Source organism: Bombus affinis, chromosome 4 (assembly GCF_024516045.1).
Source record: "Bombus affinis isolate iyBomAffi1 chromosome 4, iyBomAffi1.2, whole genome shotgun sequence".
NCBI lineage: Eukaryota > Metazoa > Arthropoda > Insecta > Hymenoptera > Apidae > Bombus > Bombus affinis.
This window is the reverse complement of record NC_066347.1, coordinates 7,073,865-7,088,052: the sequence shown is the minus strand read 5'-3', so window position 1 is coordinate 7,088,052 and position 14,188 is coordinate 7,073,865. Positions and strand designations below refer to the sequence as shown.

Sequence of the window (14,188 nt, the reverse complement as noted above, 5' to 3'; positions counted from 1 at the left end):
CGTTGTAAGAATATAGAAAGCATAAAAGTTTTATCGTTGGTATAAGAAAGCGATCGATACTTTTGCGATAATCATCGTTAAGCCTATTAATTACATTCATCATTACTCGGTTTTAATTTTAATCATTGTTTAGTAAAATCAATTTAAATTCAAATACTTTACTGAAAAAGAAATTCCATAGAATGGCGCTAATTGAAAGTCAAATGTTGAACATCCAATGCTATATTTGAAATTTCTTTTTTATTGTTACTATCTTATCGCTTTTTCTAAAGCGTAAAAGGAAACAAAGCCACGTGAGATATCTGGGCAACTAATATTACTAATTTCAATAAGCTTAAGTGAAAGAAAACCATCGAACGGTATAACTGGTAAAAAGGTGATCTAAATTCTTCCTTTCGCTTTATTTTTATTTTAGCATTTCTTTGCCCTCCTTTCTTTATGAACACATGATCCTCTTATACACATAGACGTTACTTACTCTTGCATCAGAAGAGAAACAAAATTGGCTTGGCCTTTGTCTTCGTGCTTTAAATACTGTAAAAGGCGAATCAAGTGGACTTCCATTCTTCTAAGTAGCGTGTTTCAATGCAAATCTCTGGGATACTTGGCAAGTAACCCGTTTAATATTAAAATGCATTCAGCGACCGCATCTTCTGCTATCTCGAATTGTCGCGCCAGAATTACTTTGGTCCTGAATGGCAGAAAAGAAAAGTTGCATTACCGTTAATACAGTTTCATCAACTTAGGTGGCATTGCTCAGAAGTCTCGTAATTACTTGCCTTAAATTTCCGGTATGTTACATTGTCGTCTAATTACTGTACCTTTCATGGAAATCTTTTCTCCTCGATATCATTCGATATTTCATAATTATGTGGAATTACGTGCGCGTATTATGTATCTATGTATATCAGTTTGTCTTGTGTTTCGTTATAATTTATTATTCATTTCACCTTTCGTTATACTCGCTAGAATCATCCTCTGATAGAATTAAAAGTCTCCACTAATTATGTAATAATATTCAAAAATGTTCATAACACCAAATATATATAATTGTTTAAACATTATAGAATTTAAAAGAACCATTCAATGGGACAAAAGTAATTTCTATTTTTAATTTCTAGTTCAAGACTACTACAATTCTTTGCGCATCTTTAACGCTAGAACTACTAGCGGCTAAAGTATAAAAATTGTACTAAGGAAATCAAACTCAAAGGTACATGAAAAATCACATGATGGAAGGGAAGATTTTACTAAACATCATTTAAATACCCAATAACGCGCTGTTGTAAATCTATTTCCCATGAAAAGTTATCATTATTGATCTTTGTTAACTACAGTTGACCCTTGAACAACGCGCGGATTAGGGCCACAGACACTCCTCATAGTCGAAAATCCATGTATGATCTTTGACTCTCCGGAAACTTAGCTATATCTGTAAACATACGTATATAACAGTCTATTGAAAATTTTATTTTGCCCTACATATGTACATACACGTGTTATTCCTGCTGTATTCTCGCAATAAAAGAAATTAAAGAAAAGAAAATGTTATTAAGAAAATTATAAATGTACATATAAGAGAAAATACATACATATGTACAACATATACATACTAATATACAAGCGGAAAGAGGGTGATTCTACGCGAAAAAAGAAGTCGAAAATATAAAATAAAAATTTTTCGTTTGAGGCTTTGTTTTCGAGAAAATCGACTTTGAATTTTTGCTCGGTACGCGTGCATTTTATCACGTCTCGTTATAACGGATCTCATTGTAGATCGTTGTCTTGATGGATATTATCGCAGCTTAAGTTTGTTTTTGTCGTAACGGAAAATTAGGAATACATAATGAAATAATGTAAAGTAATCATAAAGTTTATTATTAAAAAAATTGCTGAAAATGTTGCCCATTCTGCCGAACACATACTTCTTTCTAACACTAACACTTAGTGTTTCTAACACTTTCTAACATATTGGAAGTGTTTATCAACATAACGTCAATCGAGACAACGATCTACAGTGAGATCCGTTATAACGAGACGTGATAAAGTGCACGCGTACCGAGCGAAAATTCAAAGTCGATTTTCTCGAAAACAAAGCCTCAAACGAAAAATTTTTATTCTATATTTTCGAATTCTTTTTTCGCGTAGAATCACCCCCTTTCGGCTTGTACCACCAATTACTAACCACCCTGTATACTTATATTATTTATACATATATTATATTTATGCTGTGCTGATGTGACGATCGACACACAGCTGATCTCACGACAACGTCAATAATGTGAGCATAGTTCGACCTCATCGTCTTTTTTTCAAACGCTCTTCATCAGACATCTGGTTTGTTACAAAGTTATGGTTTATTACGCGGATTACGTGAGTAAATATATATCTTCTACAACAACTAACCGAGAAAATAACCCGCGTATAACCAATTTCTCGTTGTTTGACGGTCAACTGTACTCTGGTAGTTCTAGTGTTAAGAAACCCAAAGCTACAAGTCCATTACAATCCTCCAAATACCTTGAAGAAACACGTCGCGCCATGTCACAACCTTATCCTTCACAATAGAGCCTCTCCAATTCCCTGTGCGTTCTATTCCGTGCTCTGTTACATCGTCGTCGAGTAAATCCAGACGACGAACGGTAGAAAGAAAGTCGAGGGAAGGTTCACGTTCACGGAACGTGTACCAGGAACCGACTGATGGGATTATCAACGCGAAACTTCCGCGTTTTCCGGTGCAGCGGGCGCAGCTATATTTTTTTCCGCCTCGTCGTCGTCGACTCGCCCGGTGAAAAACGTTGAAAATATTCGAGGCAAGGTCGTAGCTCCGATATCTACTAGCGTCCATTTCTTTTTTCTCTTTGTCTTTTCAGATTGGGCGGAAGAGGCAGTCGCTAAAGCGGAGATCCTGCGGTTAATCTACCAGGGACGTTTTCTGCACAGCAATGTTACGCTCGGTGCTCTTGGGCTTCCTTTCGGGAAAACCACGGTGATGCATCTGGTCCCACGAGAGAACCTTCCCGAGCCTAATTCTCAAGGTAAATCATCGAACAGCCGGTACCGTGTTTACCCTATCAGGGGGGAAAAACGACAAGCTATGCTCTTCACCTAAGGGGAAGAAGAAGAGCCTTTGTGCTATCAGCCAAGATTGAGCACGGTTTAATCCACAAACAGTGAATTCTCTCGAGCGAATATATTATAGTACCAGTCGATCGTTTCAATCTTCAATAAGAGGTTTATTAGGGAAACTCTCGGATTTTTCCAACTATGGTTTCTCATACTTAAGGTATTTTATTATTTATTGTATTATATAGGGTGCAGAGAAATATATTTATTAGGTAGTTAAAATTATAGCGATTTTATGAAATAGCTGATTGTATACGAATCAAATGCCCAGTAGTATAAGATAAATGTAAATATATCAGTTTTATTAGAATTGCGATAGAGGACTATTTTTCGTTAGTACTACATCGTTTTTTTCCATTTCTTCCACAACATATCGTGGGCTTATTGCTGAGGAATAGTTCTTTCTGGTATATTTATGTATCCATTGCTTGCGATTGATTTTGTTGTACGAAAAGGAACAAAAAGGCAGAAGAAAGAAGAGAAAGGGGGAAAAAGCAAAAAGAAAAAAATAGAAGCGAAAGTGAAATGGGAATAGAAAGGGGGAAAAGGGAGGAAAATGAAGAAGGAGAAGAAGAAAGTGAAGGGAACTGGTAAGAACAGACAGGAAGAGAATAGATGGGATGAAAAAGAAAGGGAAGAGGAGGAAGGCAAGCCATTACTTTCGTTTGCTGTTTCTACTCGCTCCAGGGGTCGTGTCGTACGTAATATAAGACCTGGTATATTCCGCTGCCTGACCTCATTTCGTCTGTTTACAGATCTGTAACTATTAAAACGTCCCAAAAATTATAGCCAATTAGATGTATTATTAAATTAATCCAATTAATTATTACACATTCCGTTATCCATTACACATTCAGTTACCAAGTTGAAGAATGAAAAGTTTATGGCGTTATATAAATTTCAATAAAATTGAAGTTCTATTCCCTCTCGATGTATTTTTCTCTATTTTTAAATTTGTAAGGGATGCATAGGTATCTTGTTTCTCATGGTTCAAGTTGTACGATATCAGACAAGTCGAAACGGACTGATATCTGCCAGATGGAAGGGTTAAAGAACAGCCGTGAATACGCGTGCACCGTTACTTTATTTTATTGTACGCGGCTCACGTGCCTCATGGAATAAACATGCAACCCTGTTTATACACGCTCCAACTCATTGTTTTTCTTTCCCTGGGGCGTCCTCGTTAATCCTGTTACTTTTGTATATCCGGATGCATCCGAGATAAAAGCAATATTTTACGTTCTCTATAGCTAGCATGTAAATTTCTACTCCCATTTTTCATCTTTGATTTTGTTAATCCGCCTTCGTTTCTAGATTGTTTTTTTAGCGATTGCTTTTAACGAATATTGCGCTTAGATTTGACTTTACGCAAAGCTAAAGTGTGCAATATCGTTTACATGAATCGTTCGAGATTTAAGATCGTAATGTATATGTTGATTTTTGGTTTATATCGATGAAATCTATTACTTTAGGTAATAGAGATATCGAGTTTGATTCGGCAGAAAGGGAAAATGTGAAATGAAATTGATTTTATCGCGATAGATAAAGAAGAGATGCAGCGAGTTTGAATATAGTAAAGAATATATCACGCGTGGAATGAGGTATTCATTTATATAATTGTTAGATTTACAATTTCAAGAAAATGTGGAACAGAGTATTTCATTGGATGATTGTAAATTGTAAGATCAATACATTTGATAATCTTTTTATTTCTTGAAACTAGATCTAGATAGATTTCCTTAATACGTGAAAAAACTTTATGCTTAAGAAAACACTCCATCTTTAGGAACAAGAAAATCCCATAAATTAACATCTATCCCATCTTTATTTCAAAATCTACTGCAATGCAAAGACGTATTACTTGAAATTGCTTTTCTTGACTCTTTAAGATTTCATTCTTTCCATGGAAAGCTAGATATATCATTTTCATTGTCTTAATTTCGTTCTGTTAAAATTATTTCCAAATACTTGTTCTCAAAACGTAAAATAATTATACTGTATATTCCATATCATAATATCACGAGCAACACCATCGTCTAAAGATCCCAATCTCATTTTTCCTAATTACAGGTCTTCTGCCTAATGGCGGATACATGCACGTCCAGCCTGACAACACTCTACATCCCGAATATGATTAACAAAACGTTCCAAAAAAAAAAAAGAAAAAAAATTCAATTCCACAATACTCCAAATCCCAGAGTGTGTCCATGATCATCGTTCCTGTTCATCAATCCCTTCGCGATCTTGAGAAATGAAATTATATGGCAGAACTCACGGTACTTAATTGCTGTTTACTTGCAAGTATTAACTTTGTTATTGTCGACGACACAACAAATATCATTTACGGTGCGGTAAGCACATACTTAACCCATGTTTCTTCCCTAGAGAAATGAGAAAAAGGAAGAAAGAGAATCGAGTGTCTCGCTTTACGGTCCGCAGCCGGAAGTCGAGGACAACGGTCCTTTCGTGCACGCGGAAAAGGATCACGACTCTCTGCTTTTATGTTACATTTAGCTAGAAATGACAAACGTGTGCGTCACGCTGCGTAACGCGGATGTTAAACGTAAATCCGCCTGTATTCTTTTCATTTTATATTTTTCTTTACGAGTCTTGGAATAACCGTGTAATTTATCATCTTATCAGAAGGAATTTTTTATACTCTTTCTCTCTGCTTATCTGTCGTTATAATAAAAAGGTTAATATATTTTGTTTTATGAAATGTTTTTGATATGAGTAATTTGTTTTTGATACAGCGGAGTAAATATTAGATAGCGATTAAACGTAATCAATTTCGTTGAATAAATGGCGCACAGTAGAGCTAAGACGAAGTAACAGTTAGATTTAACCAATCTTACTGAATGATTTAGAAGATTATATATATACGAGAAATCTTGTTCAAGTCATATCATATAGTTCGCTGTATAATTAGAATGTTACTATTCTTCTATATATATAATATTCTAATTATATAGAGAACTCCAAACTATATGATATGACTTGAAGAGAAATCTTCTTCTTCAAATGGTATCATCCATTCCGAAACGCTCTATTTGATTAATGTACGACTGACCGAAATAACTTATCGATTTGAAAAGAATCAAGACGTAGTTTTCACATATGGATATTGGGAGAGTTCGAATAACAAAAGCGTCGCTTCTCTGTTACAGATCAGAGGCAAAAAAGTAAAGGTGGCGGGAGTAGTTGCTGCTCAGCTTCCTGTTGCATACTTTAAAGAAAACGTTGGCTGCCCTGGATATATTTTGAGGTCGTTCCGTGTGAGAGCCAGCTCCCACGTTCTTCTAGCTGAGCCATGGTTTCTAAGGTTTCGATGCTGATGTATCACTGTTAGTGGCTGAGCATCGTGAGCAGTGTAGCAAAACGAAGTTGTCGCACCCCTGTTGCTAATTCATCTAAATTACAAACGAAAGAAAAAGAGAGAGAAAAGAAAGAATTTACATTGGTTTGCCCGCACGCTAGAACGATGAAAGAGAAAACATCGTTCATCGTCCCAGATGAACAAATTCTTTTGTCGTCGTTAACATAGAAAAAAAAAAACATAAAAAGGAAAAAAGAAGGAAACAAAAATTATAGTGAAAATGTCTTGGAAGGCAAGATCCATATGTTCATAACGACGCTCTAATTGGAGGAAATTTAAACGTGACCAATGCCAAACAATATGACCTACATAAAAGCTACATCCTATTTTGTTCGCTAGTAACCATGTACTCTTGACCGGTGTGTTTACACTGAAAATCTATTTATAATCCATCTCGCGACAGAAGATCGGCAAACACGTTTTTAAGGATATCGATGACCCAGTTCGACTATGGACATTGGAACGCGTGACGTTGAGAAGCCGTTCAACCCTCCATGATCGAGAAAATCAAGAGGAAGTTACGCTACTTGTGGGGCATCGACGATTGATTCGGCTCTCGAAGCCTATTAATTACACGTGTAAAATGGGGCAAAAACATGATTCCATTAAAATAAATTTTTCGTTGGGAAAGAGATTAGGATACGGTAGAGCCTTTCGAAATGAATGGAGGACGATGGTACGCGTTTTTGAACGGCGCTACACGATGCTTAGAAACTCAACCACTATCCGATTATACTGCAGCGTTAAATAGTAATTATTATTGTAGACGGGATCCGTTTGTGTATGTGTGTGTGTGTATGTGTGTTGCGTACGAATGAGTGTGTTACGTTTGAAAGATCGACGGAAAGTGAGAGTGACTGGAAAAGAACGAGAGAGAGAGAGAGAGAGAGAGAGAAATTTATGTTGTGATATGCAGGTAGTGAATACAATTATATATTATACATACTATTATTAAAATTATATATTATATATATATATATATGAAATTATATATATAAATATATAATGGTATGAGACATGTTGACAAGCAGTTAAACTCTCATACACAGGATAGACTTTATTATCATGAATTTAAAGTAATATTATGACGCCACTTCGAGAGTTTAGTATTCTGGAATAAGATTACAGAGGAAAATGAACATTGGATCTCTAATGGTAGTTATGATTAAATAAACACTCAAATATATTTCCTGTTAGCTCCTTCTTCTCCATTCCTGTTCCCTCCATTGTTTCCTTCGTCCTCGTAAAACCCCTGTTCCTCCCTTTATCCTCAACCCTCAGCCCATTTCGATTCATCTCAACCCTCTCCCTCGTCACTTTATTCTGTTTCCACCCGTCCATTTCCTCTTTTTTCCTTTTTTCTTTTTACTTTTTTTTTTATATCGATCGGGCCTAGAAACGTCATTCATAGACCCAAACGATCAATTCATGTTATAGGTGAGAGTATACCCAATATCGCGAGTATTGATTATAGTTAGGTCCAACCAAACCATTTTACGATAAGTTGTAGCCTACTCTGTACTCAACTATACTACTGTATAATGTACTATGACTCTTACCAATGCATAATACGTGTATATATAATGTTCTTATGTAGTGAAATTCATCGTGAGGCGAAACGATGCCGGATGTTTATTTAATTTATTATCGTATGGAACGTCGACGGACAATGCGTTTCTTTACACATTCGAGATCATCGGTATCTGCTTGACTCATAAACCTGTGTACCATAGAAATTCAACTTGGCGCACGTGTTTCTTAATTCATTGTAGCCATCTTTTCTGAAAAATATAATAATTCTAAGGATGAAAAATTACGAACGAAATTGTTGTTAGTTCGAAATGTTCTTTACGATTTGCTTATCGCGTCTTATGAAATTTAAAGAAAGATTTTTATCGCGTTGTTGACTGGTGACATTGAAAAATTAAAAATCGGATATATAGCTATCTCGGAAGGAGATTAAAAAAGATGATATAAAAATATCGTTATCGCACATAGTTCCTTTCTTATTCGGCTTATTCTTACAGATTTCTCAAGTATGTAGGTACATAGTTCTTAATCGATCGAAACACGCGCATTTTTCCTTGTATAAGAAAATAATACGCCTATTTAAATAATCGGTACGTTGAGTGCATGCAGATACGATTATAGGTTTATGGGGATGGCTAGCACTATGATTTAGCATTTTAATGTCTGATTTCGCGATCGACTTATCATCAATCAATGTGTCGCCTTTTTCGTTTTTGTTCATATTTCCTTTCCGATTCCTTTTCTCGTCTTTTCTTTTCCTTTTTTCGGTTTAAGTACTGTTAAGACATAGATTATCCGTATGAATGATGTTTATAAAATTAACAAATTATTTAGCGAGTAAGTTTGAAAAATTGCGAATAAACACATCACACGTACACGTACACACTCATGAATATCGACTATACAGAAGTAAGACACGATGCCGATGGTACCCGATCCTTTCGACTTTAATCAACGAGATCGATCACAGAACACGAATAATAATTGTACTGGTGAAATTCTCGCAAAGGCGAAACCGATTTCCATTTATTTCGACATCACGAGGTAAAACGACACGTGTATAGAACACAGGAAAACAAAAAAGGAAAGAAAGAAAGAAAGAAGTTGCTCTGTAATAAGCTTGTTGCATAGTTCCTTTGACGTTACAATATTACTTTAAAGTCTCGCTGAAGAAGAAACGAAGCATGTTTGTTCGAAACACATGATGAAAAAATGATAACAAAGAAACAAACAGAATGGAGCTGTGTCGTCGAAGTTAATAAGAGTAGGACAACTTTCCTTCTGCTAGGTGAATCGTTCGAAATTTTACCTCGTCTATCGTAAGAGCTATTTTGAGCGTTGTGACACGATATGAAAATCGAGCGCGCGATATATTCTTTGTATAAAAAAAAAAAAAAAAAAGAAAGGTGTTCCGACTAGGAAGAACATTCGACGATGAACGAAATCCCAGCTTTTACCATCTCCCCCTCTAAAAAAAAAGAACAAAAACGTGTTTACAAGATAGTTAATCACCATCGTTGCGAAAACCACCAAAAATCACTCCGTCTCTTTCTCTCTGTGTCTAAATATCGATGTCCGTTGTTCTTGTTTTACGTTCGTCGTACTTTACGAAGATGATCTCACACCGAACGCAAGGCGAATGAAAGAGAAAGAGAGAGAGAGAGAGAGAGAAAAGGAAATACACGTATCGCACCCACCACGAGAGCCGTATCGAGTCGAGAAAAAAAAAAAAAGGAAAATGGAAATGAAATTGTGAACGCCATGGAACTTCCGAGAGATCACGAGGAGGGGAATTAATTGAAAAAACAAAAACGAAAAAAAACAAAGAAACTGTAATAGTGTATTATATATAAAACTATACGCCTGACTCTATTTGCTGTTTAAACGAGAAAGATGATAAATGAAAATAAAATGGTATTCTTAAATACAAAAAAAAAGTAATAATTATAATATTAATAATAATAATAATAATAATAATAATAATAATAATAATAATGAATAATTAATAATAATAATAATAATAAACAGTCTACGAGGAATATAACTTACACACACTTACATCATATCAAAATTTCTAGCGGTTAAGAATCAAATCATAGATTTATTTCTACACATAAACGCGTCTTTTCCGATCGAAATGCGAGCGCATAATACCATTGTACAACCGACGTAGAAAAAAAGAAAAAAAGGAAAGAAAACACATTTTTGATTCTTCATTAACGAGCATCACGTGCATCATAACCGAGGAAAACTATTAACCAGTTGGCACCAACGGGAATATTCATTATTTACGACGCGAATCGTATGAAACTCGGGGATCGTTCGCGATCCTCGATCCGTCGTTTTCTCGCGTAAAATGAGCTGATTACAGGTTTTCATCGCGTGTAACGTGAAAAACGATGCTAGAGACCGGGCTCGAAAATTGTTGTTATAGTCGTATAGAATCGAGCGATGCGTGAACACAGCGAGACTGAACGTGATTTTACTCGAGATGTTCGATAATTTCTGATGTGTTGGTTTCTCTCGTCGTGTTCAAGCATACGCGCGAGCGTGCCGCGAAGAAGAAGAAGAAGAAGAAGCGGAAGAAGAAAGCCAGTTTGACGGAGAAGAACGGAATGTAATAAACCGTTGCGAGACCGCCAGGAAGATTTTTCATTTGCGAATCGAAAACCGTAGTCAATTCAGTTTACCACGAATTTCGATCAGACGTTGCATGCATTGGGATTTCTCGTCTCTCAGATAGAGCATTGTTATCGCTAGTCAGACAAATTTTATCGACCGCGGGAGCATATTGGCGGATCAACGAAACGATGATAATATATTAAACGCCGTAATATTCCAGATATTGTAAAGAACGTTATAATTTTATCGCTGTTCCGGCAAACTTAAAATAGATCGTTGTAAAATGCATCGATTAAACGACAAAATCAAAATAACATAACGATCGTCATATACGCGGCAAACAAACGGGAGTTTTACCTGAGACGAAGTAACAAAAAGGGGGCGGTACAATGATCGTAACGAATATTAAGCTTCGTTCGTAAGCAAACATTCCAAAAAATTAAGAAAAAAGAAATCGAGTCCCACCTTCGTGTTTAAAAAAACGAGAGCCCCCTGCCCCACCTCACCCCACCCCACCCCCCTCTTATACCCCCTGTTTTAATGAATTGTCCCACTTAAGCCGTGTTAAAGAAGAGAAATCGTATTAGAGATTCCGTGTTATTCGATGTTGAAAAGTAATCGTAGCACTTTACGATGTGATCGTAATCGATGGAACGGTTGTAATTAATGGCTGAAAATAATAATTTAAACGCAGGTGAAACACACGTGCGTGAATTCTTCCTCGCACGCCGTGTACACACGATCTTTAACGACGTCGAGATTCACGATTTAATGACAAAGATAAAAAAGCGAAAAAAAAGAAGAAGAAGAAGAAGAAGAAGAGAATAACGAAATGTACAAAGCAAACTATATAATTTTATACGGAAATCGGGATGTAATGATTTTACTTGAGATCCGTGAAACATTAAAAAAAAAGAATAATAAATTTCGTGCGCGACACTGAAATTCTACTTTAGAACCAAACGACGTATTGTTGTATAAAATTATTCTCTGACGACCTCTAAACTCTCTTCAAGTGACAAATAATCCTAATTCTTCGTTGCTTTGACGTTTCACAGTTTGAAAACAGTATTTTTCTAGGCAAATCGTTTGTATTCACGCGACACACACGCACACGCACAACACACACATATACACAGACATGATCACACGCGAATGCGCGAATTCGTGAAAATCGATTTCGAAGGAAAAAGAAAGGAATGCATCCACGCGATTTCATTAAATAGATATTTTCTGTTTCGTTCCATATATTCGCTGAAATTGATCATCGATTCTTTCGTTTCGTTTGTTTTTTCTGAAAAACATCTCGTTTCTTTCTTTTCTTTTCTTTTCTTTTCTTTTCTTCTTTTTTCTTTTTTTCTCTGTGTATCTAGGAACTGCGTGAAATTTCAAAAACGATTGAAAGTCAAGAAGAAATCTACTTCACACGTGAGAATGTTTAATTTGCTCTCGGAGGGAAAACAGTTTCGAGCTAAAAATGTCTTTTAAATCCTTTGACAAGAAGGAGATGTATAAAAGGTTTTCAACTGGCCGTCCTACATAGAATATGGCGAATGTTAAATATATTATTTGAAAGCTATCCTACGAATTGCCATAACTTATTGATGCGTGTAAATTGTAAACAAAGGATCCAACATTAACTAACGTTAAAGGTGTAAACAAAATGTAACACGCAATAATTTTTGTAGACCTTACGTTAATAAAACCGATGTTAATGAATTCTTCCATAAATTCCTATTGATTCGAATATGTAAAATAATTTCGAAGAAGGAAGTGGTAAATCTAATTAAAATAAAGAGGAAAGGGAAAGAAACACTAAACTTGTACTGACGATTAATTTACAATATCTGCGTGTTAATTTTACGATAATGTAATAGAAAAAGGGGAAAAAAGAACGTTAAGAACGAACAATAGTAAAATGGCACACTCATTTAATGTCTCATACATCCCTATTCTGTTTATGTACTTGCTGTACGAAGTTTCATTTTTTGCCAAGTGTCTCTATGTAATTGTATCATTTTAAACGCAGTCAAGTATCTTATCATACATGTAACATAGAATAAGGAGTATATCATGCCATAAAAGTGACAATGGTAAACGTTTCTAAACGAGAAATCATATAGTGATAACAACCATATTCATTCACCACAAGGATATCTCATATAACTGTGTACATGACATTCATTTCGTATTCTAACGCGTTGCTATTAAATTAACTAGCATTTCAAGTTCCATTCTGCTTTCTGATTTATAATGTTAATTTGAAGAAAAACAAATTTTTGAAACTATTCATATAATTAATTCTACCATAGAATAGATGTTACCTATTTTACCGCTACTTTTAGGTAACTAATTACATGTAAATAGTGTGACGAACAATTAAATTGAATGACAATGGATCTTAGACTTTTTTCAACGGATTTCGTGAACAGATACATATAATTTTGTTATCTGTTGCGCAAAGGAGAACAACCAATTTCTTACAATAGGGCACAGCATAATATATTGCAGCGTGGCTGGATATTTCTATACAGTAAAGTAATTTCTACGATATAGACTTGGTGTGCACTGTGAAGAACCGTCTTGTAATTGTTGATAATTTTTAATAAGAGTGGATGATAAGGTATATCCACATACTGTGCCGTCTTGTAATGAACTTGTCGATATAATATCAAATTTTTGAAAACTTATTGTTAAGCTTGCGTTACACACCTCATTTGTAAATATTAGATCATATTTTTGTCTGTAGCATAATGAGGATTTTAACTGCAATTTATTTAGTTCATAGTATAAGATAATAAAGCTGGAAAATATAATGGGACAAAAAGAGCGTTATCATTTCTCTAGTTTCTAATTACAAGTGATGCAGTTCTATATAGAATGGGATAACATTTTTTTATTATATATTCAGATCATTTTATTATCCTCCGAAGTTTTATTACTTCCCTACTATCAAATGATAAAGTTGATACTTCAAAACGATGGAAAGTTAAGGTTAAAGGTTATGTATAATAAAATACAGTTATACATAAAATTAATCATGTTTTTTATTATTTGCATATACTACTAATATGTATATTCTTTCCTAGTAAATAATAGGGAAAGTTATTAATAATTATATTCCATCCAATGAGATCAGTCGATAATATACAAAACGTAATTACTGCGGCTGTAGCTACTGGCTGTCGGTTAATAATACTAATAATGTGTACTAATTTCACAGTACAGGTGGTACACCATGCGGTCAAGTGCTGAAGCTGATCGACGCTAGCATATACAAGAACCAAAAAATTAGGGATCTGCCCTGTTTGGTTTCACATTAATATAGGCAAGAACCTGTTTAATTATAAATTACTATTATATTATAATTATATTACATTACTATTATAATTATAAATTAATTTTACGGAAAAGTTCTTTTTGCGGAAACTCTTTTATGGAAAATTTACTTTTCTATCCGAGATAGGCAAGTATGAGAATAACAAAATTGCGCAATAATTAAAGTAATTGCAACTTGCTTAAGAAAGAGAAATT

The 14,188-nt window shown here is 34.9% G+C and overlaps 1 protein-coding gene across 1 annotated transcript in view; it reads left to right on the top strand.

Annotated features, from left to right (window-relative positions):
- LOC126915856 (ubiquitin-like protein 3) overlaps positions 1–12,373 on the top strand; it is a 113,136-nt gene extending 100,763 nt beyond the window's left edge. Inside the window, exons 3-4 of the mRNA XM_050720971.1 lie at positions 2,874–3,038; positions 6,294–12,373. Of these exons, the coding sequence (XP_050576928.1) occupies positions 2,874–3,038; positions 6,294–6,358 (230 nt within the window). The 3' untranslated portion in view covers positions 6,359–12,373. The remainder of the gene's footprint in view (positions 1–2,873; positions 3,039–6,293) is intronic.
- Positions 12,374–14,188: the final 1,815 nt, after the last annotated feature.